The following is a 26,350-nucleotide window of genomic DNA, read 5'->3' on the forward strand; positions in this document are numbered from 1 at the left end:
TAGACGTATCTTCTGACATTACTAGGAGATCCACAACCACCACTTTACTAAACCAGTTTTATCCCTAGCTACATTTCTAAATATTTGTCCTTATATTGAAAATAAATGCAGTTTTCACTCCTCATCAAAGAAATGTCTCCCTGCAACAGATGGAGTCCATTACAGAAAACCATAACAGATCAAAATACTGAGTTGTGTAGTCAAAAATTCTGCAATTTCACACACTGTTCAACCAACTTTTTCCTAGTTATTGATCCAGTATGTTTATTACATTTAGAAAATATAAGTGGCTTAACTTACAAATAGACCTTGTATCTGTATTTTTTGGATGTCAATTATCTGAAGGGTAGTTAATATTCTAATTTATCCTGCAGTTTTTAAATGAGTGGGGTCTTGCTCAATATTTTTATCTGAGGCTATTTCAGGGAAACTGATATCTCCAATAGACAAGTGTTCCTCCTTATTGTCCAAGGATTACATCTTAGGTCATTTATAGTTTGTGCAGCCTACTAAAGAATGTTTTTACTTGAATAAATTGTTATACTTTTATTTTAGCTTTTGAATCTAAGAAATAAATGCCATTGCCCATACCCAGAAATAGTCCTGAACACAGCAATCACAAGAATTAGATCCAGTTTTTCCATGTATTATTAACATGCACTAAATATTGATTTTATTATGGTCATTGCATGATGTCACGATGTGTTTTGAATATATTGGCAAGCAATTGCTTTAAAATTTTATAAATGTTTTAGACAAGAAATAAAGATTATAATTTATTTCTTTATTGGCATATTAATTTTTCAATTTCTATCTCTCTTACCTTTCTGAAATTTGTTCTCAAGGAACATTATTTTTATTATGAGATAACAAAATTTTCCAATATTTTCAGATACTGTTATTGTCTGCAGGAAAAATTTCTTAGAGTCAGTATTGGTAGCAATGTCTACTTCTTTCCTAAAGTCAAAAAAGCCTGGTTATCTTATTTTTTATTTTATAATAGTACTATTGGGATAAATTAATCATGATGAAAATTAAAAAGAAAGATGCTTTGGTTAAAAATTTGAAAAATAATTTAAGCCTTATTTTCCTCAATGCATGTTTTAAGTACTTTAAGATTTCTTAAGTGAATCAAGAAAGAATTTACTTAGGTGAATTCAATACTCCACTCATACACAGGAATCTTAGCTTTCTTATTCAACACACAATAGTATAGGTTGTAATATATTGGTCTACTGCATAGAACCATGTGAGAGTGTTTCTTTAAAAAAATTCTGAAGACATTACACAATCTTGATATAGTTAGAATAAATAACTTCATATACGTGCAAATGGCAAACATTATGTCTTGTTTAGTGCTGTTTTGTGACAGCATTTTTCAGCAGTTTTATTAAACTTAGTCACATACCAAAACATTTATTTTATATAACATTTGTAGTGTAGTCAAATCACTAAATAGTATGTATTGGTGAATTGATGTAGCTATATTTTCTATGCTATCAAAATTCTTCAATAAAGGTATGTACATGTTAGTGACTGAACTACAAAAGCTTCCTCTAAGGAGATTAAATAATGAATATTCTTGAGAAAATTAAGTACTTACAGAACTACTAAAATACTGCATAAAATTCAGATAGTTTTTGTTTTTGTTTTATCATGGCACTCAGAAATGGGCTCTAATGTGGAAGCCCAAGGGGGAAATTTTACAAGAACTACAACTTTGAAAAAAATGATTATGTGTATTACTTAGTTTTTTTTCCCCCCTGACAACAAGAAGCAAGAAATACTCATTTTGGATCCTACACTTAGAGGTTTCTTTACAAAGTCTCTGTGACTGGGTAAGGCAGAACTTCTGAAGTGACCTATGATGAAGCAAGCATGCTCATCTCATCACAATGTGGAAATACAGAAAGTACAGAAAATTAAGAGAACTAAACGCATCCTTGAGATATATAACTTCCAGTGACTTGCTTAATGGTACAATGACTTCCTACCTCTCCACCCTGATGCCTTTGATACATAAGTTAGAAGGGTGCACTTAAGATTCAAATAACACCAATTTCAATGTCTCAAACATAAATTTTCGCAATAAATAAGTTATAAAAATTCCATTTTCAATAGATGCCCTGTATTCATTAAATAATTTGATCAGTATCCTTACATGATTTACTGCCTTATAAACATAAGAGAAAATACTTATATTCTCAGTTAGATGGGAGAAATAAAAATCATGCTTAGGAAGAGAATAAATATATACAAGACAAAAATACCAAAATTTTTCTTCTTAGGAAACCCAGTAGGCTATGAGATGAAGATTAAATTCTTTACAGACACAGCTATATCTATAATTTTTTTACTAAATTTATTAAGAATGTTTCTTCTTCATTTTGACAATAATTTCTAAAATATATTGAAATCTTCATGTAGACTATTCAAGTCTCATCTTCTTGGAAGAAAAGTAGAATTTTATTAAATTTTATTGGTTTTCTAAAAATTTTAATGATTGTTAAATATATTAGGAGAAGATTATAAAATTCTTCTAATCCTCTGGCTTTTATTGCCTCTCAAAAATAAAATAATTAAAAAAATCTCTTTCCTTGAAGGCATTGAGAAACTGACACACAGGGCTAAAGGGAAATATTTTCTGCATATGAGAATGTCATTGTCTCATGACTATATTAAACAAAAACCTACTTAGAGATTTTTATATATTTGTAGTAGCTTAAAACATTATGAAAATTTATTATCATGGTCTAAAAGAGGTTTTAGATTTTGGGAAATATAAATATGAACTATGTAAATACATATCTCAAATAGAATATATTAAAGATATTAATATACTAAATGAATGCTATATATTAAATATTACCTGTGTTTGCTTTTTCTTTTATAGAGATAATAGCAATTCATACTCATAAATTATTACTCATAGATAGCGTGTACAAATATTTAATACAAAAATTATGTTTTTCCATGAGAGGTATATTATACTGGTATATATATGGACCAAGCATTAAGACTAAATTGTTGTTACATGAATAAGTTGTAACTGCCAGGTATTTATTTGGTAAGTCTAATACTATCCCTAGGATTGCAGAGGCAGACAGATCACTTTGAGTTTGAGGCCATTTGTAGCCAACCTGGGCTATACAGTGGTTCCAGACCAGCTAGAGATGTGTTCCACACATCATAGTGTGACACCCATTACTCCCTCTGGGGTTTCCATTTTCCCTTCTCTGTTAACTTTCTATCTACTCATCATTCTCTACTATTCCATAGTCTATTCATATTTTTATGCTTCCTGTGCAGTTACTGGGTGAGAACCTTCATGCAGGCAGGAGTCATAAGTACTCACATTTTCTTGGTTTATTGATTACAACATCATGCTGGAGAAGAATCCGATAAGTATCAGATACTCAAGAGAAGTTTGTAAACTGAATAGATTGCAAAAAAAAAAAAAAAAAAAATGTATGTCCACCAAAGGCCATATGCATAGAGAAAAGTGTGGGTCTCAAATAATTTGGAATATTCTCCAATTTGCTTCTTCTTATAATGCATCATTTTAAGAAACAGAGGACATAAAATTAGAAATTTTAGCTTATGAGTTCAAAGTATCAGCACAAGTAAGTGTTCATCACAACATATTTTTAATTAATAAAATACATTTTATTGGATTTTAGATAATTGATACTTTTTAAAAATTCCAAACTTTTCACATAGATTATTTCTCTGCTTTCTCTTGAGCAGTTGAAACCTGAACAAACTAAGAAGATTGTCCTTCTTATATCACATGACATAGAAAAATTCAAGCCCTGGTACTCCCAACACCTTCTATGGTACTACAGCTACACTGTGATCCCAGCAGGGGACGAAGAAATAGCCTGGGGTATTTAGGGAGACCTGCTAATTCTGAGACACATTCTGCACGGAAGGGGTTAACTTATCTTGATGCATTTTTAAAACCTCTGTTGCTACAAGCAAGAAAAAAAGGGGGGACTCCTTTTGCTCTCAAATTCAGCAGGAAAGTAATGAAACATTAACTGAAAAATAAAGTCAAATATGTGAGTTTCATCACTGTACATCTTCAAGAATGAGTGTGGCTGGAGCTGAGAAGATGGCTCGCTAAGAAAATATTTGCTGTGCAAGTGTGAAGACCTGAGTTCAAATCCTCGGCATTCATGTAAAAGCTTGTGAAACAGTATGCCTGAAGACTACTTCAGTGCTGAAGCCCCATTCTGAGTAGTCACTGGCTATCCAGCTTAGCTTCAGTTTCAAGGAGAGATCCTCTCTCAAATCAAAGATGGAGGACGGTAGAGGAAGGCCTGAAGTAACGTCTGGTTTCCATACGTGTTTCCAGAGACAAGTGCTAACCATATGCACACTCAAGAATACACACCATTCACATACTCGGACACCCGCAAAACAAAATCAACAACAACAACAACAAAAAAAAAAACCCTGAAAATGGCTGCAATATTACACAGGAATAGTGAAATGTAAATTATGTTTTCATTTCTGTATGTTCATCATTCACTTCTAAAGGTCATGATGTGTCAAGTATCTCTCAGTTTAAAGACAATACAGATGCAAACATGTTCCACTAGAGAGATGGGCCCAAAAGTTCTCCTTAGAGTCCTGCCTTGTCCTCCTTCAGAGGCACCAGTGCACAGCCAGTCTTTATTAACTGACTTTTAATAGATAAACCAAAGCTGCCAAGACTTTTTTAGAAACTTGATAGCATTAGACATAAGTACTTCTGGGATGCCTGAGTCTTAGCCAGAAGCTGTGTGGTGTCTGTCTGTTTCCTTGCTGTGTTCAGCCTAATTAATGGTTGATCCTAACACCTTTTTAGCACACTTATCAATTGCTGCCATCTGTCCCTGAAAATACTAGAAGGATTGGTTCCTCTGTCTCTATCTGTTATTTTTCCTTATTTTCTACTTGAAAATAGGAACCACAAAAGGAAAAAAAGTAAAATGTGTCCCCTGACATTTTTGTAAACTTGAATACTTTTAAAAATAATCATAAGGCCTTAGGGGTAATTCAGTGGGTAAAAATACTTGTTCAGCAAGGATGAGAACCTGAGTTTTAATACACAGGACCCACAAAAAAGTCAGACATGTAACCTGAGTATTAGGGAAAGAAACAGGTGAATCCCAAGTGCTTACTATCCAATTAAAATGGGGAAATGATAGGGCTTCAGTTCGGTGAAACACTTGTCTCAAGTAATAAGTAGAGAGTGATAGAAGACACCCAGGGTCCTGTTCGGGCTTTGTTATGTGCATAAACCTACTATACAAACACACACGAGAGAGAGAGAGAGAGAGAGAGAGAGAGAGAGAGAGAGAGAGAGAGACAGACAGAGAGACAGACAGAGAGACAGACAGAGAGACAGACAGAGACAGACAGAGACAGACAGAGAGACAGACAGAGAGAGAGACAGAGAGAGACAAAGACAGAGACACAGAGACAGAGAGAGACAGAGAGAAAGACACAGAGAGAGAACATACATAGACTCTAATCAAATTAAAACAATCTAATAAAATGGCAGAAACTACATAAAGACATCTAAATTAAAATGTTGACATATGTGCTTTCAGATATGTTTTTAATGATGAAGAAGGAACTCCAGCATGGACCTTCCTCTCACACCTGCACCTCTCAATGAATCAGTCACTGTGGTGATTATGATGAAAATCACTTTCTTGTTCTTGGTACTCTCTACTTCTAAATATAGATTACACAGCACAGCTTGGCTTAGGCAGCCAAGGGGATTTATGTGAATATATGGAGCTTCAAACATCATCTTTTACTTAGATTTCATTAAAGTGATGATTTTGAGATTTGTCTGTGTAGCAGTAGTTCATATACTTTCAAAGGTGTCAATTGCTCAGTTGTGTACATAAATCATAATGCCTGCACTTGAGACCTTTATGAGTAATGCTATCACAAATGTTGTAAAAGATACATATATTTTTCTCTTATGTACAAAAAAACAGTAGAATTGATAATGTCTATGTGGTTTTTCTATAGACATTACAAGATTTTCCATAACTGTGCATCTTCCAGACTCATTAATATAAACTCCAGTAGAAAGAGCAGCTCACTGCCCTGCCATAGCCTAGTTTCCTTTTATTTTCTTTTGTTGGGGTGAGCTTTCTTCTTTCCCTTCTACTTCAGATTTTCTCAAGTTTTAAGAATTTAGTAAAATCTTAAACCTCCTAGACACATGTTAAGTTCCTTTTTAGCAGTGGCAGTTCGAGTATCCCGCTTTTCCTTTAATTGGATAGTCTTTTGAAACTGTTAAAGTTCTTCTAGAAATGTTCACGTTGCCGTCAGGCATATGACAAAGACCTTTTCAATGACTTCATTTTCATTTCTTAGAACATTCATTCCTGAGATAAAAATAAATATTCAGTCAATTCACTTCCTTCTCTTCTTTTCTTATTATATTTTAGCAATATGAGTGAGGTCATCATCAAGCCAATTAGTACCTGCACTTTCTAAAGTTTCATTTACAAAGATTTTAATATTTGTGTCATGAATTCACCTGACTACTATGACTGAAACTGTGTGACATCATTTAGGAAAAGAAGAGTAACATGCTTTTAAAAGAGACATTGGGAGGCAATCCCGAGACTTGGCTCACTGGCTAAGAATGCTTACTTCTTTTTTAGGGGACTTGAATCTAGTTCCTAGTATCCATACTGTGCAGTTCATATGCCTGTGACTCTAGCTCCAGGGAATCTCACACCCTCTTCTGGTCAGAGTTTCTAATGACATCACACAGGAGCAGACACCCCTACAACAGTAAATTCTTTCTCCCTTACTCTGGTTCCCTGTTCACTCTTTGGGTCTCTATAAGTTCTTGAAGCAGTTAGAAAAATTCCAGTCCTCAGGCAAGATACAAACTATCTATCTTAGAATGAAGAAGGATTAAATTTATTTAGAGACATTAGAATTTAAATCTGGGAAACTTAATTCAAGTCACCTTGCTATTACATAAAGGATCCTATTGAGTGGCATCTGTTTTATGGCTTAAACTGAAGAGTGGCTGTAGGTGACAGTTTTTATTTGTTAAAATTGTGATGGTTAGAGAAAAGCTCAAACTTCTTGTTAGGAAAGGATCAGACAGAATCACAAGAGGTGGCTGTAGTTCTTATCACAATTTATAAGGTGAACACCCAGACATCTCAAGTAAAAAGCTTAATTGTGGACATGCCTGAGATGCCACAGTTCTAGTTTAAGAGCTCCCCAGTTGACATTAGTCCATTTTAATTTTCTTATTTTTAACCCATGAACACATTTGCATCTCAATGGTCTCACCCAGAAGCCTCCTGTACCCAGATGTATGCATCACACATTCTTCTACTTGATCTAATGTTGGAATAAAATGTCCTTGAGAGGGAGGGTGACATACTAGGTCTGGTATTCAAAACCCATCTCTGTGCTATAATTATTTCCACAGTGCTTAGCTACTCACAAATGCATTTATTTATCAACTACCACCTGCCTGATATATAATTAAGGATACATTCAACAGTGCAAGAATTCTTTCTATAAGAAGATATATCTGGTTTTTATTGTGAATAAGTTTTTTTATTACTATATCTATGAAATCTCTCAAGATTTACCGAAGGAATATATCAATGAATGAATGGATAAATAAGTGAATTTCTTATATTAAAACAAGCTTAACAACAATTAAGTCTGAATCAATAGTATGAGTTGCTTTTATATTAACCATAATACATCTAATCCACCAGGTAATTAGACGTGTTTCTTTCTAATGGTTGCTCTCACACACACCAAATGATCTTCTCTGGTAGGATAAAGATCTTCCACTAGCTGGTGGAAGTTACACATAGCATAATCTTGTCAGACCTATTTCAGAGTAGGCTTTACATGCTTGTTTTTTATTTTAATCAAATACAGTTTTGGATAAATGAACCTTATATATCAATGTGTAATTTATGTGCACTTTTATGTGTATGTGCGTGTACATGTGGAGGAAGAAGGAATCTTGCTTTCAGGAGAAAACTCAAATGTACCATTGTATATATATTAAATCCCTAGAGAAAAATATTCTATGACTTTCTTTATCGTGGCAAACTGTCTGTAACATGATTAATAAAAACTCAGAGACTGATATTGGGGTTCAACATGAAAAACAAAACATGCAGTCACTGGCTCTTATTACTACCTCAGTCTGAAATGGCAATCCTGCCTCCAGGAATCTCAGACTGTGCCTGAGAGCTGTCTCCTCCTATCTTAAATTCCTCTCTAGGGCTGGGATTAAAGGCCTGCACCACTACCACCTGATTCCTATGCCAAACTAGTATTTCAACTGGGAGTAAAGGTGTGTGTCACCACTGCCTGGTCTGTAAGGCTGACCAGTGGCACTGTTTTAGTCTCTAATCATCAGACATGCTTTATTTATTAAAATACAAATGAAATATCACAACAACCATCAACATTGACAATTCCTATAATCAAAAATTCTTCTAAGTACTGATATCCTATTTTGATGTGCTAGGTTCATTAGGTCAATGGCTTGTGATGGAATAGATCTATTAAATCTGACATTGAATGTATTAAATTTGTGAATGAGTACTTGCTAAATAGCATAATTACAGCTAGGATCTGAAGCCAAGAAATCTGCTATCGACTTTCTCCTGGTAAATCTTAACTGGGAAGGAAAGCTTTGTATAAAATCACCTTGAAATGGAGAAAGTGCTAAAAGGAAAAAATGCCATGTGGCAGAAATTTTTCATCAGATGGAATGGGTATGTAAGTATGACAAGCTGCCCATCCAACTAACACATTGGAAACCAAAGAATGGGCCAGCTGATATCCGTGGGACTTCTAGAATTCTGGCAGCAACAGGGCCCTGAGGTCACCTTATAGCTAGGTTGTTAAGGCAACCTACTTGTTTAGAGTGGGTGTCTGAAAGAGGTGAAATTCTCAGTTCTTATTCCAATATAGAGGATGCAGAATTCCCTAAACAAAGATGTAACCTGCAAAAATGTCACCTGACAGATACTTGTCAAGAAGACTTTCTTCAAGAAATAAATTTTGTCCTTAAACAGCCCAAATCAAAATAGTTGCAATTATTTATGCTCTTGAGATGCAAGAATTATCAAATTAGAATAGAACACCTGCCCCCAATTTCCAAATAAATTAAAGCTCATTGGTCATTCATTACTGCTTGTTGCAGAGGGTTGCTCCTTCGTTCTGGCCGCCCATAACCGAAATAATCACACAAAAATTGTATTAATTAAAACACTGCTTGGCCTATTATCTTTAGCTTGTTATTGGCTCTTATATTAATTTAACCCATTTCTATTAATTTGTATATCGCCACGTGGCAGTGTTGTAATATGAGCGGCAGGGCTGTGTCCCCGGCACCCGGCCGCCCGCATGGCTTAGCTTATGTCCCGAAATAATTACACAGAAACTGTATTCTTTTAATCACTGCCTGGCCCATTAGCTCCAGCCTCTTCTTGGCTAGCTCTTACATATTGATTTAACCCATTTCTAATATTTTGTGTAGCACCATGAGCTGGCTTACCAGGAAAGATCTTAACCTGCGTCTGTCTGGAGTGGGAGAATCACGGCGACTGCCTGACTCGGCTTCTTTCTCCCAGCATTCTGTTCTGTTTACTCCACCCACCTAAGGGTTGGCCTATCAAATGGGCCTAGGCAGTTTCTTTATTAATTAACCAATGAAAGCAACAGATTAATACAAGACCCACCTCCATCATGGCAGTGGCTTAGCAGAAAAAGATTCCAACCGATGTTTGTGTCAGGCTGAGGATACATGGTGTCTCTCCCCGCCTCTTTCCCCTAGCTTTCAGTCCAGTTTTCCCCACCTACTTAAGTTCTACCCTATCAGGCCAAGGCAGTTTTTTATATTCATTAACCAATAAAAACAACACACAGACAGAAGGACCTCCCACACCAACTGCTTATCCTCATGGGATGCAAAACATTTAGGTGCTAGTTCAATGATGGGGTTTTATTTCATTTCCTCAAAAGATTTTCACGTTTCAATTTAGATAAACCTTTTTTTACATATATATTTTCTCATAGAAGTGATTTTCTAGCTCCCAGCAGTCATTTTCCTTGCTCATATATGTAAATTCTCCAAAATACTATTTTAAAGCTCCAGTTCCAGGACCTCGAGCAGAAACTAGTTTGATGAAAAAGTCAAAGGGGAGAGATCTCCTCCCCATTCACTTTCTACTCTTGCATTGGAGGAAGCATTTAGTTCATGACACATAATTTTGCTTCCATTAATAAAACAGGTGACACATGAAATGTCTCCACAGCATGGTCTTGGCTACTATTTTATTTTATTTAAATTCAAAGCATTTAGAAATTATGACTAAAGAGGAAATAAATCAACATTTATTAAGTGATTCTCTTTTCACCTTTAAATTATCAATTAAAAATGTGTTAAAAATAACTAGTCCACAGTCATGATTCATTCATATTGTTTTCCCAATAAATTTTATTTTCATGACATTGCTGTCAGATTTTCATTAGAATTTTAGTTATCAGAAATAACAAGACAAATAGAAATTAATAAATTTTGTAGAAAATAATTGACTAGTGTACTTCAAAACTGTCAAGATTTTTGAAAGCAAAACAAATCAGCAAACAGAAAAAATTCACAACATCTAAGAAATTATTACAGACTGCAGGTTTAGAATGTGGTCTTGATTGCTGTTAAAGAACAGGATAAGAAAAATAAAGCTAAATTCTCAATAAAATTAATTTTTTCTTAATAGTTTTATCAATTATTTTGGTGTCTTGTCCTCATTTTGAAAACCATACAAGGCTTCATTAACCTTTTAATATTAAAGACTGGATTAAATATATGTGAACTTTATGTATCAATTTTGGCACTTGTTTAAAATCCAAGGCCATTCCAAAAATAAGTGGCAGGTCTTTCAAGTTTGCAAGGAGTTTATTTTATGAGACCTTTAAAAACTAGGCTCATTTGTCTGGTCATTTGATCTGTTAATGTTATAACAGCTGAAGGAAAGGATGCTATGTAAATAGGTAGATCTATCATCTTATTTGGTATCACTTGTTCTGCAATAACAATGCATGTTTTCTGGCTCATATTTAGCTCAGTTATTAAGTTGAAGTAACTATAGTAATGCCTACATACATATGGATTTCTACGAATATTTTAAGGATTCATCTGCTATCATGATGCCTACCAATGCAGGAGCAATAAAATGACCAATAGTACAGGGAAACCATTTCCCAGCAGAAAAGAACAAAAATAGTTTTAGTGAAGAGTTGCATCTCAATTTTCTTAAAGTAAAGAACTTCAATGCATTCATGAAAACCAGAAGAAATATTTATAATATATATACATACCACCTTGTACATAATATTAGAATTTGTTGTTCTTTATGGATTAAATTTCTGCTCAGATTCATAGGAATGATTTTCACTTCCACAATATTGTCATTTCAACTATTATCATAAGCACTACCCTATCATTGCCGCAAATTAATTATTATCTATCTCTATTTCTATCTATCTATCTATCTATCTATCTATCTATCTATCTATCTATCTATCTATCTAAACTATCTATGGCATCTATAAAAATGAATCTAAACTACCTTAATAAAACATCCGGCATTACATGGCTTGAATGATATAAATCCATTTTTTCTCTGTTCTGCAGGATGCATATTTGAGACTAGGGTGCCCATGTAGTTGTGTTTTGGAGTGGGTTTCATCCTGGCTGATAGACTATGGTTTATCACTATGTGCTTATGTGCCCTCTGCTCTTTAAATAAGCAAAAAGAGAGGAGGCACGCTAGTCATGACCGTTTTCTTGAAAACACCAATCCCTCCATCAAAACTAACCTCCACGTCCCCACTTAAAACTATTATATCTCCAAATAACATCACCCTGGCTTCAGAGTATGAATTTTGGAGAGACAGAACTCAGTACCCAAATTCCACCAATTTCTCATAAGAACATAGGTTATTTTTCAAATGCACTTTAGCTGTTTTCTTCAGGACATCTCTTATAACCTAAAGGATGTCCCCATCTTCCTGAAGAAGATGACATGAACATATTGATGAGAAACAAATTTGAATATAAACTTACATAATTTTTGAGACAAAACATTTAATTATTATAAATACCTCACCTGAAAGTTGTCCATTCTCTTAGACATCACAACACAATGCTCTACATTTTAATACAACAGTTTTATTAAAGCTTAAATAAGATGATTTCTTTAGCACAAAATTACTTCATTTTATGTTATGGAGAGAGTAATTTTATGAAGAGAATAAACTTCGTTTTTAGTGTGCATTCCTAAATGTAAGCATGCACACATGTACTGCTCAATATATTAGAAACATCATGAAATATTAATATTGGCAAATATTTGTATTCAATGAAACATTTTAACACTTGATCAGATATACTAATATATATTTGATTAGTCAGATACATTAATTTAATTGATTATCAGAATCATGTGAGACCTTTACAACTGTAAGAATTTGCCATGCTCTCCTGTCAGTTCACTCCTAGTGGATCAGATCCCATTGCCTGCCAGGCAGGGGTGGGGTGAGCATGGTTTCAGCTACTTTCCTCCTAAACCTGAGTGGGCATACAAGCTCCCGGGCCCACAAACTCCATTCAAATGCTCTGTCGCCAGACCTCCCCAAAGGTTCAGGGCTGTTTGTGCTGGAGAACCAGGAAGCCACGTCTATGCAATTTTTTGCTTCTAATGCTGAATCAGGAAGATCTCTCTTAAAGGAGCCATGGCACTCCTGCTCACTTCTAGCAAAGACAGCCCATCTGAAAAAAAAAATGTGACTTCCAAGAAACTGCACTAAAGTCTGTTCTTTTTGTCTAGAATTCATTTTGTAGCTCTCTCGGTTTTATGTGGATTTAGCTGTACATGTTGGGCACCATCTGTAGATGGAGGCTGGTTATTCATTCCAGGTTTCCAAGACCTGAAGTAATCACACAAAACTATATTATTTGCAATACTATTTGGCCAGGCTTAAGTGTATTGCTAGCTATAACTTATACCTTAATGTATTCCATTTCTTTTAACCTGTGTATTACCACATGGTTGTGGCCTACATACTGGTAAGGTTCTGTCTTGCATCTGTCTTCTGTGTCTGTCTCCTGTGGTGACTCCACAGATTCTTCTTGACTCTGCCTACTCACTCCTCCTCTTTCTGCTTGGAATTCCTGCCTTGCCCTATTCTGCTAAGCTGCTGGCTAAAACAGCTTTATTCATTAACCAATAAAAGCAGCCCTTATACAGAAAGATTTCCCACAGCAATATGTTGGAACCAGAACTCCTATAGTAAAAAGAAATGTTAGCATGTACAGCTTTGCTATTTGTAGCAAATAGCACCTATCAGTAAGATAAAGTAACCTGAAAGAAGGACAATATCTTGTGGAGGATTTTCTGTACACTGAAATTTTGGCCCATCTTGTTAAATTCCCCCTCAATTCCAAGCATTACTCTTCTGAGCACTAAGTAACGCTGAAGTTGGGTGATGAATAAATAAAAGAGCTGTGATAAAAATATAAAAGCTTTACCAATTTTTCATAGTCTTTTTGTCTTTTATTATATATTAATATTTTTTCATACATTTTGTCATGATTAGGGGAGAAACTCAAGATGTTCTACCCCTTCCTGAAGAACTACTGGCAGTGTATGGTTCTCAGGAAAAGGGTGTCATTTTTTCATTGTTACAACCATTGGTAATTTGCCATTGCTCCAGTAAATAATTTCCCTCCCATACTGTGGAAAGAAACTAATTAAGCTTAAGGAGTCGACACGCAATACAAGACGTGGAAAAAGAAAGGAGTTTGCTGGGAAGAAAGATTTCAGCAGAAAAATGAGAAAGATGAGAAAGAGAAATGGATTGGATAAAAATGACTGAAATTCATTAATTGGAGCTATGCAAATCATATATTGATTCCATATTGTAATTATTAATATAATTTCATTTTGGAAGTGGGAATCGGTAAAGGTTCAACAAAGAAATTCAGTGCCACGTGCTAAACGCCGTGTATCAAAGCAAACCAATCATTCTAAAGAAATTGACCAGTTCCCATGTACAGGTATACAGCTGTTAGCCCTTTGATAAGGAAGATATAGCTAATCCCAGAGATGGGCAGACATATTATTGTATGCTTGGAGCTCAACACCATTCCTGATATATTTTTCGTTTGTTTTGTTTTGGTTTTTTTTTTGCTTTTTTCGAGACAGGGTTTCTCTGTGGTTTTGGAGCCTGTCCTGGAACTAGCTCTTGTAGACCAGGCTGGTCTCAAACTCACAGAGATACGCCGGCCTCTGCCTCCCAAGTGCTGGGATTAAAGGCGTGTGCCACCACTGCCCGGCCCTGATGTATTTTTCAAAGCTATAGTAAAAGATCTAAGAAAGAGAGCATGCACAGAGGGAGTGAGTGTTCAGATGGTTATTCTAATTATTTTTCTCTTAGTGGAAAATTCATTTGTGATTGTTCTGAGAATGCCTTTTAACATGGAAAATGCTGTCTTTCAACGAGTAAGAAAAATGTTCATGGGAATAATTTGAAAGAATTACACTCATGTATTCTACTAGCAGAAAAGGGATTGTGGCAAATGTGTATTTTAAATAAAGACACAGAATAGAAACACAGTGACTAAGATTTGTAAAATTACCTTTGATGAAATCTCTCTTCATGCTACTGAAGAATATTTCTTCATGAAATAAAATATGCCAAATTTAGGCATTAAAAAGTTGTGTCCATTTCAGATTACCAAGAAAGTTCAATTGCTTTGGACAAAATACATTTTTGGAAAAAAATACATTTTACTTTTCTTTTCAAGATACCTACAGGGATCGTGTAATATTATACAGTAAAAATGAGAGCAACCTAAAAGATTAGTGTTGATTATTTCTATAAAATAAGAACATGGTCCAAAAATAATAAAGTGAGTTCATATAATTAACGGTATTTTAAAAGCTAAAACTACAGGTTCAGAAAGACATTTACTCAAGCCTTGTCCTGCCTCTTAGTTTCATCATAAAATGAACATAACAGTACCTGTTTAAAAGTAGTAATCAGGATTAGATGTACACATAGAATTTGAAAGATATCATTTTACATAATAAATATTTAGCATATTCTAGTAAATATAAAACTGTAAAGCAAGGGAGTTGTATGTGCCCAATATAAAACTGTATTTCTTACTATTTTCTAAATTATGTCATGACCATTTGTTGATAATCCTGAAGTTGTATAAGACAATTATAAATATTATTTTTTATTCAAAGTTAGAAAACTAACAGTATGTATCTATTTCACTTAACCTGAATAAATTCACACTGCAGTGGGATATGAAATAAAGAATTGCCATTATGCATGCAGTACTGACAACTAAGTGATTAATAAAAATGATTAAAATAAGCTGATTAACATTGAATTTTACATGATACATTTTGTTTTTAAGGTGTGCTGTAGTTTCTATGAGTCACACACTTCTTTAAAGAAGCTATTCTATGAAGTAAATGGGGTTTTACAAACTCGTTCCTTATGGATTGGTTGAATAGATAAAACCTCAAAAGCCAGTAAGTTTATAGGAAAGGGTGGATAATCAGATGCCTTTATTTGTTTCAGATTTTCAGACGATGTTGGTTGGTTTTTAAGAAGGCTTCTAGCAAGGGACCCAGAAGGCTAGAAAAGTTTCCAGATGAAAAGGCAGCTTATTTCAGAAACTTTCACAAGGTAAGTCACATGTGTAGAGGTCTCTGGGGAAAAGCTGGGCTCTTGACAACTTGTGGAGACATTTCTTTGATGAATGAAATCTACAGAGGGAAAAATTCATAGCCAGGATAAAACGCTCCTGTTCTGATAAAATGCAAAAGTTATTTTTCTTTCTTATCTTAATCATCTGCTGTAAATCCCAGTTATACTTCTGCAAACTGGAAAGCTCATTTTTATGGCGACTTTGCAAAATTAGATGAGTCATAACTCAACTAGATCCATTCTAAGGTGCTGAGTGGGTACTTTTCCTCTGTTCAGGTTAATTGTGCATTTGCTGCTTTGATTTAAACGATAGCAGTATTTAGGAAATGACATTTATCAGACAAGCTTTAGCAATGTTAATATAGATAGCAGTAGCTGTTTACTCAGCACATTAACAGGAAATAATCATTAAATATGCTGGTATGTAGATGCTGCATAAATTCCAGGAGTAAACTATAAACTCCATAATAACTGAAAGAATATACAATATGACCTTCACATAGCCATAAACGTGTGGCCTGAATTTATCTTTGGTGATAATTTCAAACCACTGTACCTAGAAGTGTGGAATTGTATAGCCTGCATACCACTGCTTGAAAAAGCTCAATACAAATTCTAATTCCTCATTAGCAACTTACACAGTGACTCATAGAGAATAAGTGATCTCAGATGATATAATGAATTTGTAGTATTTTATTTTACATGATATACAGTTTTATTTTATCCCATTTTGTTAACTATATGTTACTTGACATATAGTTAATAAGCTATATAACCTAACTATGAAAAGACTACCAACCATATATTTACATCTAAATATGATCAGATAGCCCAAAACTGAAGTTGTTGTAATCTTTGTCAGGTATTTTACGTGTTGATATTGATCTACCGCCACAAAAAAAAAGTTTGATTTTCTGCTCAATAATTTACTAGCTTATGGACATTTTGGTTTTCTCATTAGTGAATAGATTTTTAACAGTTGCATTGCATGTCTCTAATGACAATTTGAGTTGGTATTTTATAAAATGGCCAATAGAATTCTGCCTATTTTGATCATGTAAGAAAGGATTTGCATACTAAAATTTCATTGGTATTGTGTATCATTAAGATCAGTCATGTTTTTAAAACCCTTAAAGCAGACTTAAGAATAAGTGGCAAGCAGTGAATTAAATATAAAGCCATAACATTCATTTATATGCTTTTAGAAAGAGGCTTACTATTTAGCCCAGGATAGTCTCTAATGATTGGCAATCTTTTTATCTTAGGTCCTAATTTCAGGAATCATAGACTTGAACCATCATACCTGACTCATATTTTCCTTACAAGAAAAATTGTGGAAGGCTGAACATTTTATATATTCCATGAAATTTTGGCTAGAACTCTTCATGGTGATTTGAATAGCATATCACCCATATTCTTTAGTTTTTAGGTATTTGGCCCAAGACTGTTTGTAGAGTCTGTGGTGGTTTGAATGAAAATGCTCCCAATAGATTCATAAGGAGTGACATTGTTTGGAAGTATCAGGATATGTGGTTTTGTTGGAGTAGATGTGGCCTTGTCAGAGGAAGTGTGTCATTAGACATGGACTTTGAGGTTTCAAAAACTCAGGTCAGCACCAGTGGCTGTCTGCTAATCCAGATGTAGAACTCTCAGCTGCTTCTCCAGCACCATGTCTCCCTGCTTGCTGCCATACTTCCCGCTATGACAACGGACTAAACCTCTAAACTGCAAGACATCTTCAGTTAAATGTTGTTGTTGTTGTTGTTGTTTTTTTTTAATAGGAATTGTGGTAGTTTTAGTGTCTCTTCACAGCAATAGAACCCCTGATTACACAGAACGTCAGGGGATGTGGCCTCATTGGAAGATATGTGTCATTGGTGTTCAACTTTGAGATTTAAAGATATCATTTCAAATTAACTCTTTTTGCTCTTTGCTTGGAGTTTAAGTTGTAAGTTGTTAACTTCCATGTCTGTCCATTGTGTCTCTGTTCCATCATCTTGAACTCTAATCCCTCTGGATTCGTAAGCCCAAATAAAGTATTTCTTCTGTAAGAGTCCTTGAGTTTTATCAAACCAATAGAAGAGTAACTGGTGCGACCTTCCTGCTCAGCAGCTCCACGCATTGGTCGACACTCCAGTCAATACAACACTGTTTTCCCCCCAAATAAAACAAGCAAAATGCTTAGCAAGACACTATTTTATGGTTTAACTTACCATTTTTATATGAAAACAATGCATCTTCTCTAGGATTTCAACTTCTTATGTAGACTGGTAATTTGGTGACAAATACATATTGAATGTCTGCTCTACGCCAGGCACTCTATTCATGACTTGGGATATAAGGTTGCATAAGACAAAAATATTGTCCCATAAGCTTGAATCATACTACAGACAAAATGAATACACACATAACACAGCAAGGAGAGTTATAGAACTATGTATTTCCTATAATTTAGAATTCAAATAGATTTTGTAACAAAGATAACACTTGAATGATTCGAGAAAGGGTGTATATCATTTATTGATGAGTGGTCATCTCTAAAAGAAATCTAAATTAGTTCTCCTCCTTGCTTATCTTGTTGTTGTTTTGTTTTACTTGTTTATTATGCTTGTGGTCTCTTGTTCCTTAATAGTTAGTGTTACATGTATGTAACCATATCGTAAGTTCATTTAGTGTTGCTTATATGTATCTGTGGTTGAGGTTGACTTTTGGGGGCTTGGATAAGTTGTCAGGAACTTGTTCCTGGAACAAACTAAGTCTCTCTCTCTTAGCAACATTAACGGACCATAATTCTTTATCTGGGGGTACAGCCTTATTTTATTCTTGATATCCTATTTTCTTATGTAGCCCAAGCTGGCTGTGAACTTGGGGTTCTCTCAATTCAGCTACTCAGGTGTAGAAATTATAGTCATGAATCATCCACCTGACACTTCTCATTTCATATAATATGAATTCCAACTTTAATCTCTTCTTATACTACAGTAGCAATCATGTGCTCTCTATAGGAGTGTTCAGGGATAAAGAATGTGCTTGCTGTGATTTGTCTTGGACACTGCTTTTTGAAAATTTCTTCGTTTCCACTGTGAATGATTAGCTTGCAAGAAAATTTCAGTCTTTGAGATATCCTGCCTGTCAGCCTTATCTAGAATTCAGACTCATTATTTGTATGATTTTCTAGACATTATTAAATATGTACTATTTTTTCTTCACTGGGGATTCAGTGGTGGAGAAAAATTATTAAACACTATATCTCTTTACCATTGGTGTTAAGCTTAAATGACTAGGAAAGTGCCATGAAATCGAGTATTTTACTATAAAAGAAAATAAGAATAAAAGATAAACTACTGCAGCTTGGTGAGACAAAGATGAAGTATTACAAGGAGCAGCTTCTAAGAATTTCAAAGATGAAGCAGAAGATCATTTCATAATTGGAGACAAAAACACCTGGTACAAGAAACTGAGGTAGAAATCCTTGGTATGCTTAAAGAACGAAAAGACTGTTTGAGCCAAAATATGGAAGAAGAGATTAAAAATAAATCAGCAAACAACTGGCAAATATCCTGTAAGTGATGGAAATAATAGGGATATAAACAGGAAAGTGTATCATAACTGCTATGATCAAATGTCTATTTTTCCTTCCATTTTCTCTATATACAACAGTAATCTGTAACTATGTATTCCTCCCACAAACATCAAACCACAAAATCACAAAATACAAAAATCACATTGGTCTCTTAACAAAACACTTTGTTTGTAATAGAGAGTCAAATGATTTGCCAAAACAAAATGCACCCCTTTCTACCAGGGGGAGCTGCAGTCATAGTAATGGCCCCGGCACTGGCAGACTCGCTCTCACCGGAACACTAGAAAGTCTAGGGAAAGTAGCTGGCACTGATCATAGTGGGCTATCAGAGTGTAAGAAAGACACATTTCAAAGAGAAAGTCAGAAGATACCATTAATGATATACACACACTCAGTACAGGTCTTGGGTGACAGCGACGGGGTCTGGCAAACTAGCATCACCTCGTAGCTGAGGCTTGAGTATTCTGCCTAAAGCATGAGCCACCCACCGATCACCACAGATATAGCTTTAACAATACAGTCTAAGGAAGTAAATCACAGCAAAACATTTTTCAAAGCAAAAAATATAATATAGAGTTTACTCATGACAGTCACTATGCTCATAATAAAATTATAAATGCTGGAGGGTGAACCATGGAAAGGACACACCATGCAGTGAGAGGGGGAAAAAATCAACAAATGGTAAACCTGAAATGACACATTTTCTGAATTGTTCAACAGGAATCTTACATTTTATGTTTTATTTAACTATTTTCTTTTACAATAATTGGACCTTACATTTATTTGTTTTAGTGTTTTAACTGAGATAGAATTATGTCCCTTTCACCCATCAGCATCTTCCTTTCTATCCTGCAGCTCCTACCAACTACCTTCTCTCAAATTTCTTCCATGCCCCTCTTTAAAGTGATAGCCCCTTTTATTTCTAATAACTGTTGTCAGTAGTATCCCAAAGTCAAAAAAGACAAATACTTTGAAAGAAAACTACGATCATTTTCGGTAAATCTAAAATTTTTAGCAAACTATTAACATATCTAATTAGAAATATATGATAAGAAGAAGACACCATAAAGAGTAGATTGTTTTGTTTGAAATTTAATGGAATAATTAGCAATAGAAGATAAAAAACCATCACAGGACCATTTAAAGAAATACAGAGAAAAAGCTTTTGTCAGAATTCAACCTGGATTGATCATGCACAGTTCTCAATAAGCCAAGACAAGAGCAAGCTTCAACAATTTGGAAAAAACTAACACAAACTTCCCATAGAAAAGGAAAAAAAGTTTTCTATTCTTAGATGGCATAATTATTTGTTGTAAATGCTTGTCAAACTAGAAATACAGAACCATAAATTTTAGTGAACAGTAGGCATGGAAATTTTAGTGTATAAAACTCAATGCATTTTTTCACATAGTGGCAGATGGCACTTGGCAAATAGCATTGTTAAAAATCACTCAATATCAGTGCCAACAAATAATAAGTGAACTTATAAAACCACATATAAAATCCTCCATGCTGAAAACTATAGAAAGCAACTTAGAATTATGAGAAGAAGGCATATATATGACAAAATGCTGAAGTTTGTGTCTAAGATTCCTCCGTGTTACTAGGTTGTCATAGTCTAAAATTGACATATAGTGCAAAAAATATTCTAATAAATTTTTAGGTTATTTTTGTAGATACTGACAGGATAACGTCATATGGAAATGTATATAACACAGATTAATCAAAGCAAGCTTAATGCAGAAAAGTAAAGTTAAAGTTATTGAAGTTGCTAAGACATTCTAAAATGACAGAAATCATAGTCATGCATTATAAATGAGGAGCTGTTAGCACAGATTAATGGAAGCTAATGGAAAAGGTCAGTAGCAAATAGAAACCTAGGTGATCAATTTACATAGTCAATAAACACAAAGCAACAGAAAACGTTTTTTCTTCAACAAACTGAACATTAAGTGATATCAACGCTACCTCACACTAGAGAAGTAAAAATTCAAAACTGATCACTGTTCTCAAATAAACAGTAAACATGCTAGAGTTACAGAATTAAGCATAAAAGAATCTTATTTTACAAGTGAAAAATTTAATAAGTAATATATTTTAGGAGGAGAAAGAATTCTTTAAAATGCAATTTAAACTATATCAAAATTCAAAATAATTTCCCTTCAAATCACCTCATTTTTTTAAATTTAGAAGACAGGTTACTAAATATAAAAAAAGTTTCACAAAGCATATACAATACAAAATATAATTAAGGCTACATAAATATCACAACTTAAGAAAATAAACAACCAGCATTTGAAAATGAACTCAAGATGCAAACTTATAAACATACACTTTCCAACATAAGAAACACACAAATAGAAATAATTTCATTGCTTTCTCACTCCATCCCTCTCCCCTCCTAGATCATTCCATTCCCTCATGTTCCAAATTTGACTTTCTCATGACAGTGCTATGAAGAGTATGTTTTATTACTATAACATTGTCTTTATAGTATGGGCAGTGCAAACCCACAATTTCAGTAATTTAAGACACTCATCACAAATTTTATCTCACTTTTTCTTTTGATTGACTGGAAACTGAAATGGGAAGTTTTGGCTAGTGCCAATCAGAAGAATAATTATAGCATGGCTCTTTGGTGCTATATTAAGATTCTTTTTCATGAGGCTATGCCTCCAGTCTAATTCTCAGTTTAGTTTTATTTGAGCTGCAATGCTTTATGCTCCGGCTTAGCAACCTGATTCTCTCACAGCTGCCCTCTTACAGACTTTCACTCTTTTCTTCTTGCCATAGTATTAACCAACTCAGTGACAGTATAGCTGCTTTCTTTTCCCTTTCGGGTAACCATTTACCTTTTACTCCTTTATTATCCCTTTATTATTCTACACTGACATTTTTATCATTCAATATAATAAGTTGTCTAAGTCCTCAAAATCATATTACCCTTTAAGTAACTGAATTATGCATATTTTACCAATAACTTTTGTGTGCTTTGTGCTTTCACGGGGTAACATGAATAAACTGCAGTGCATATTTGTCTCAGAGTAACTGTTACTTGAGATGAAGAAACTATCCGGGACCCAACTGATGATCATAAAACCAAGATTAATCCCATTTTCTATGTAATGGGCATAATGAATGCTCTAGAAGTTAATGCATACTCTTAATGCAATATATATTCCTAGGATACCACTGTGTCTAGTGTAAAATATGCAATGTTTCGTAAGATGATCTAGACAGAAGATATTCTCATCCATGGATCAAGGAAAACAGTTGTCAACCTCCAGGCCTACTGTGACACATACATGACCTACTGCACAAAAAGTATTTAGGAATATTTGGAAGGGCTGGGAGCACAATTCAATTAAAGGCTTATTTTGCCCAGAACCCAGGTAAAAAGCTAGGTGTTGTTTTACTACCTTGTAATCCCAGTGCTGCAGAGATGGAGAGAGAAAATTAGGGTCTCACTTACTAGCCTGCCTATTCTAACTACCTAGCCTCAGATCTCAGAGTGAGAATGTCCCAAAAAATGATGGGAGGATTATTGAAGAACAGTACTAAAGAAATTTTCCATCTGGTCACTACATACATGTGAACTACATGAAAGTGTTGCATATACATGACAACTGCACACACATGCACACACAAAAACAAACAACATACACACATGCACACACGTGTTGAAGTAGACCTCAAATGGTAAGGCATCATAACTAATAATTATTTTAATATTTTGCAACCTAGGATGGAAAATATTTATAAAGCTAACTGTAATAAGTGATGATTGAAAAAGGAAAACAGTTAATTCCGTCTCTGCTAATTAGAAGTTAATAAGGAAGAAGTGGATATTTGGGGACTTCCTTAAATATTACTGCTTTCAAAAAGCAAAGTGATTGAGAAAATGCATTATATGGAGGAATGTGTATGGATATGAGTAAATTGACAAAGAGTTTGGTTAGTTTAATGCTGGTGAACCTTCAACAAAGAGCTAGCACGTGGAAAGATGGTGGTGAAGAGGGATCATAAAGACTGCATAAAAGATGAAGCTTTGTCCTCTAAGCCTCCAAGGTTAAAAAAAAATTGTGCTTTGCTCGGATATGTTCCTTAATCTAGAAAATAGTTATTTTGACTTTCTCTAAAAGTCACAATCATGTTTAATAGCCATAAATTAAAAAAAATAAATCAAATGAGCAGAATGTTTCTAACCTAAGTGAAGGGTCACTAAAAATAAACCAAGGATACAACTATTTCTTTATCAATTTTTAACTGTGTGCTATGTTCTGTCTGAAATATGCTTACAAGAATTAATGGTCTCATTTAGACATTTGATATGTTTACTATAAAAGAAATCTTGCTCCATAAATCAATTGTATATGAAGCAATTTTAAAATGGTATATACTTTTTTAAACTTAGAAAGAAATTTGAATTTCAAATCACTAGCTACTGAAGGAAGTTATTAAAAATGCATTAGGGTTGAGAATGTGGCTGTATATAATTGTCATAATAGATATTCAAAACAAATTTATCCTGGTTGAAAGCTGAACAAGAGCAATTTACATAAGACCAGCTAATAAATTTTCCTTAATTTTCTGAATAGATGACAAAGAAACCGTTTAAAAAAATTTTAATGAAAGAAACATGAGTGCTGTCCTTAGGGAGAAAACATCAATAAAACTCCCTTGAAAGATGAATGGAGAGGTTGTCATGAAATTTCAGAGAAGAAAACTGTAAAATGGTAGAAAAATGATGTTTAAATAGGTAGTAATCACTCTTGTGAATGGTATCCAAGTATTTCTACCACTGAATCACATCCCAGGTCTGATCTCTTTTCTTAATGCCCATCACCTGATATTAAAATCATTGTTTTTCTTACTCTTCCTTTCATGCAGGATATTAATTTCATTTAAAACAAACAGCTGAGGAAACCCAGGGAAAGGTAAAGGTTGCTTTGTGAAATGAAGTTGCCTTTACATCTTACCCTTAAACTTTTTTATTTTTTGTAGACATAGTACATGTGTATAGTCACGTTCACTTTCTCATTTTGATATCATGAAGACAGGATTCCATGTTTGTGTGATCACATTCTTGATAATAATGTAGACTGTGTTCAAAGGCTTGTTGTGCCTTGGCTCCTAAAAAAAATTCTAGAGTGAAAATTATTTATATGAGTAAAATCCTGTATACTTTTATTCTTTTGCATAATAAACATTGCTCCATCTGCAAGCAGTTTTCGTTTCTTGAGCAAGAGCAGCTATTAACAACCTGGTTCTGAGTCAGACATCAGTATCATACTGGACTGTTTTGTTTATTATATTATTGACTGTCTTCATCTTTTTTCCACATGCTAGCTACTTGGGGAACACTCAGTGAAAGTGAATAGGGAAAATTACTTTCATGTAGGACAAGAAAATAAGGGAATTACCAATGTATGATGGGGCCCTTTCTATGAAATATCCAAGTAAATAATTCTAAGTAAAGGTTAAATAGAGGAGTCCAGGAGTTGAGCTCTTTGAGGGGACCAGAACAGATCTGCCTTGTCATAACCTAAAGAAGTTAGGAAGTTTCCAGAGCTCAATTTGATCTTTGTGGCATTTGATTTGATGCCAATTAAAATTTCACCAAATCTTAGGCAGCACCAATAATAATATTTCTATGTTGCTTAATCATGCCTGCACAACAAACTACTTTTTAAGTGGGGTAGTTAATTTAACCTATCATATAAGAGCATTGTGAACCAAATGCATTGTACAATTAATTTGAACTTGACTTAGAGAATACAGCTGTGCGATTTACATTATTAAAAAAAATTCTACAAGTGTTTTAGGGTTTAATTTCCATGAAGAAGTTCTCTAATCAAGGGCCTTTCACATGTTCAAATGTTCTACCATTGAGCTACATTCTCAACTCTCCTTCATATTTTTTTTAAAGTAGATATATTTTTTGTTTCAAAGTAACTTATTATAATAGCCTCTGTAGAAGGAAAATATGTAGCCTAATTTAAATATTCATATCTGGAAATGTAAATAATACACTAGCATAAAAGTTAGAAGACAGTGTCTGTAGGAAATGAAAAGTAACAGGGGCACGTTGTTCAACTCATTTCTGCTTCAGAACAGGTAAGTTAGAAATAAGGGCAACAATATGTGTCAGCTGTACAAGAATTTTGACACCATTTGGATATCAAAGGTAGCTTGCAATTTCAAGAGTCATTTTGCTTGGTAAATCAGATTTACCAAAAAAAAAAAAAATCAACAAACAAATAAAAAAAAGAATATTCAGGACTACAATTCTGCTTAAACATATTTCCATCCTTTCTGAAGCATTGTTTTACATTTCACAGATTTAGAAACAATGCCTTTAATTTTAATTGTCATTTCAGAATATTCTGAGTGGTTTTAGTTCTTAAAATGATCCCTTTTTATATCCATCAGTCATGCCACCTAATTGTGCAATTCAGACTCAGACAGCAAAATAAAGGTTGTGTTACAGAGAACAAATGATTCTTTTGCTTTTATAAAATGAATGCATATCCATTCATAATGTACAACTGGAAAATACAACCATGAGAATATAATCTGGAATAGTGCTTTCTACCTCACTGTAAATGCCTATTTAGCATATTTAATTCATCAAATAATAATAATGACTTGTATTTATTTTTGATATGTTTACTATTTGAAAACTTGTTAAAGTTAATAACTTCATAATCACAACAGTAAAAATTTCTTCTCCCTTTGAACAATTTTTGTCTTCCATTCAGAAGCAGCTACAAAACACATTTTATTGACATGAAAATTTCAGTTGCTAGAGTACTGTAGGCTTTGAGACTCAGCGAAATGATATGTTGGATGATTAGCAAATGTTTTTATTCTTAACCTAAAATTATTATCACATAAAATTTTAAGCAATGGCATACTTTATGTTGCATAATATTGAGGAAAGCTAATTTTTTGTTACCATAT

General features: G+C 34.0%; 1 protein-coding gene across 1 annotated transcript in view; it reads left to right on the plus strand.

Annotated features, from left to right (window-relative positions):
- Dok6 (docking protein 6) overlaps positions 1-26,350 on the plus strand; it is a 309,821-nt gene that overhangs the window by 100,770 nt on the left and 182,701 nt on the right. Inside the window, exon 2 of the mRNA XM_057788968.1 lies at positions 15,676-15,783. Coding sequence (XP_057644951.1) covers positions 15,676-15,783 — 108 coding nt within the window. The remainder of the gene's footprint in view (positions 1-15,675; positions 15,784-26,350) is intronic.

This window comes from Chionomys nivalis, chromosome 14, assembly GCF_950005125.1.
Source record: "Chionomys nivalis chromosome 14, mChiNiv1.1, whole genome shotgun sequence".
NCBI lineage: Eukaryota > Metazoa > Chordata > Mammalia > Rodentia > Cricetidae > Chionomys > Chionomys nivalis.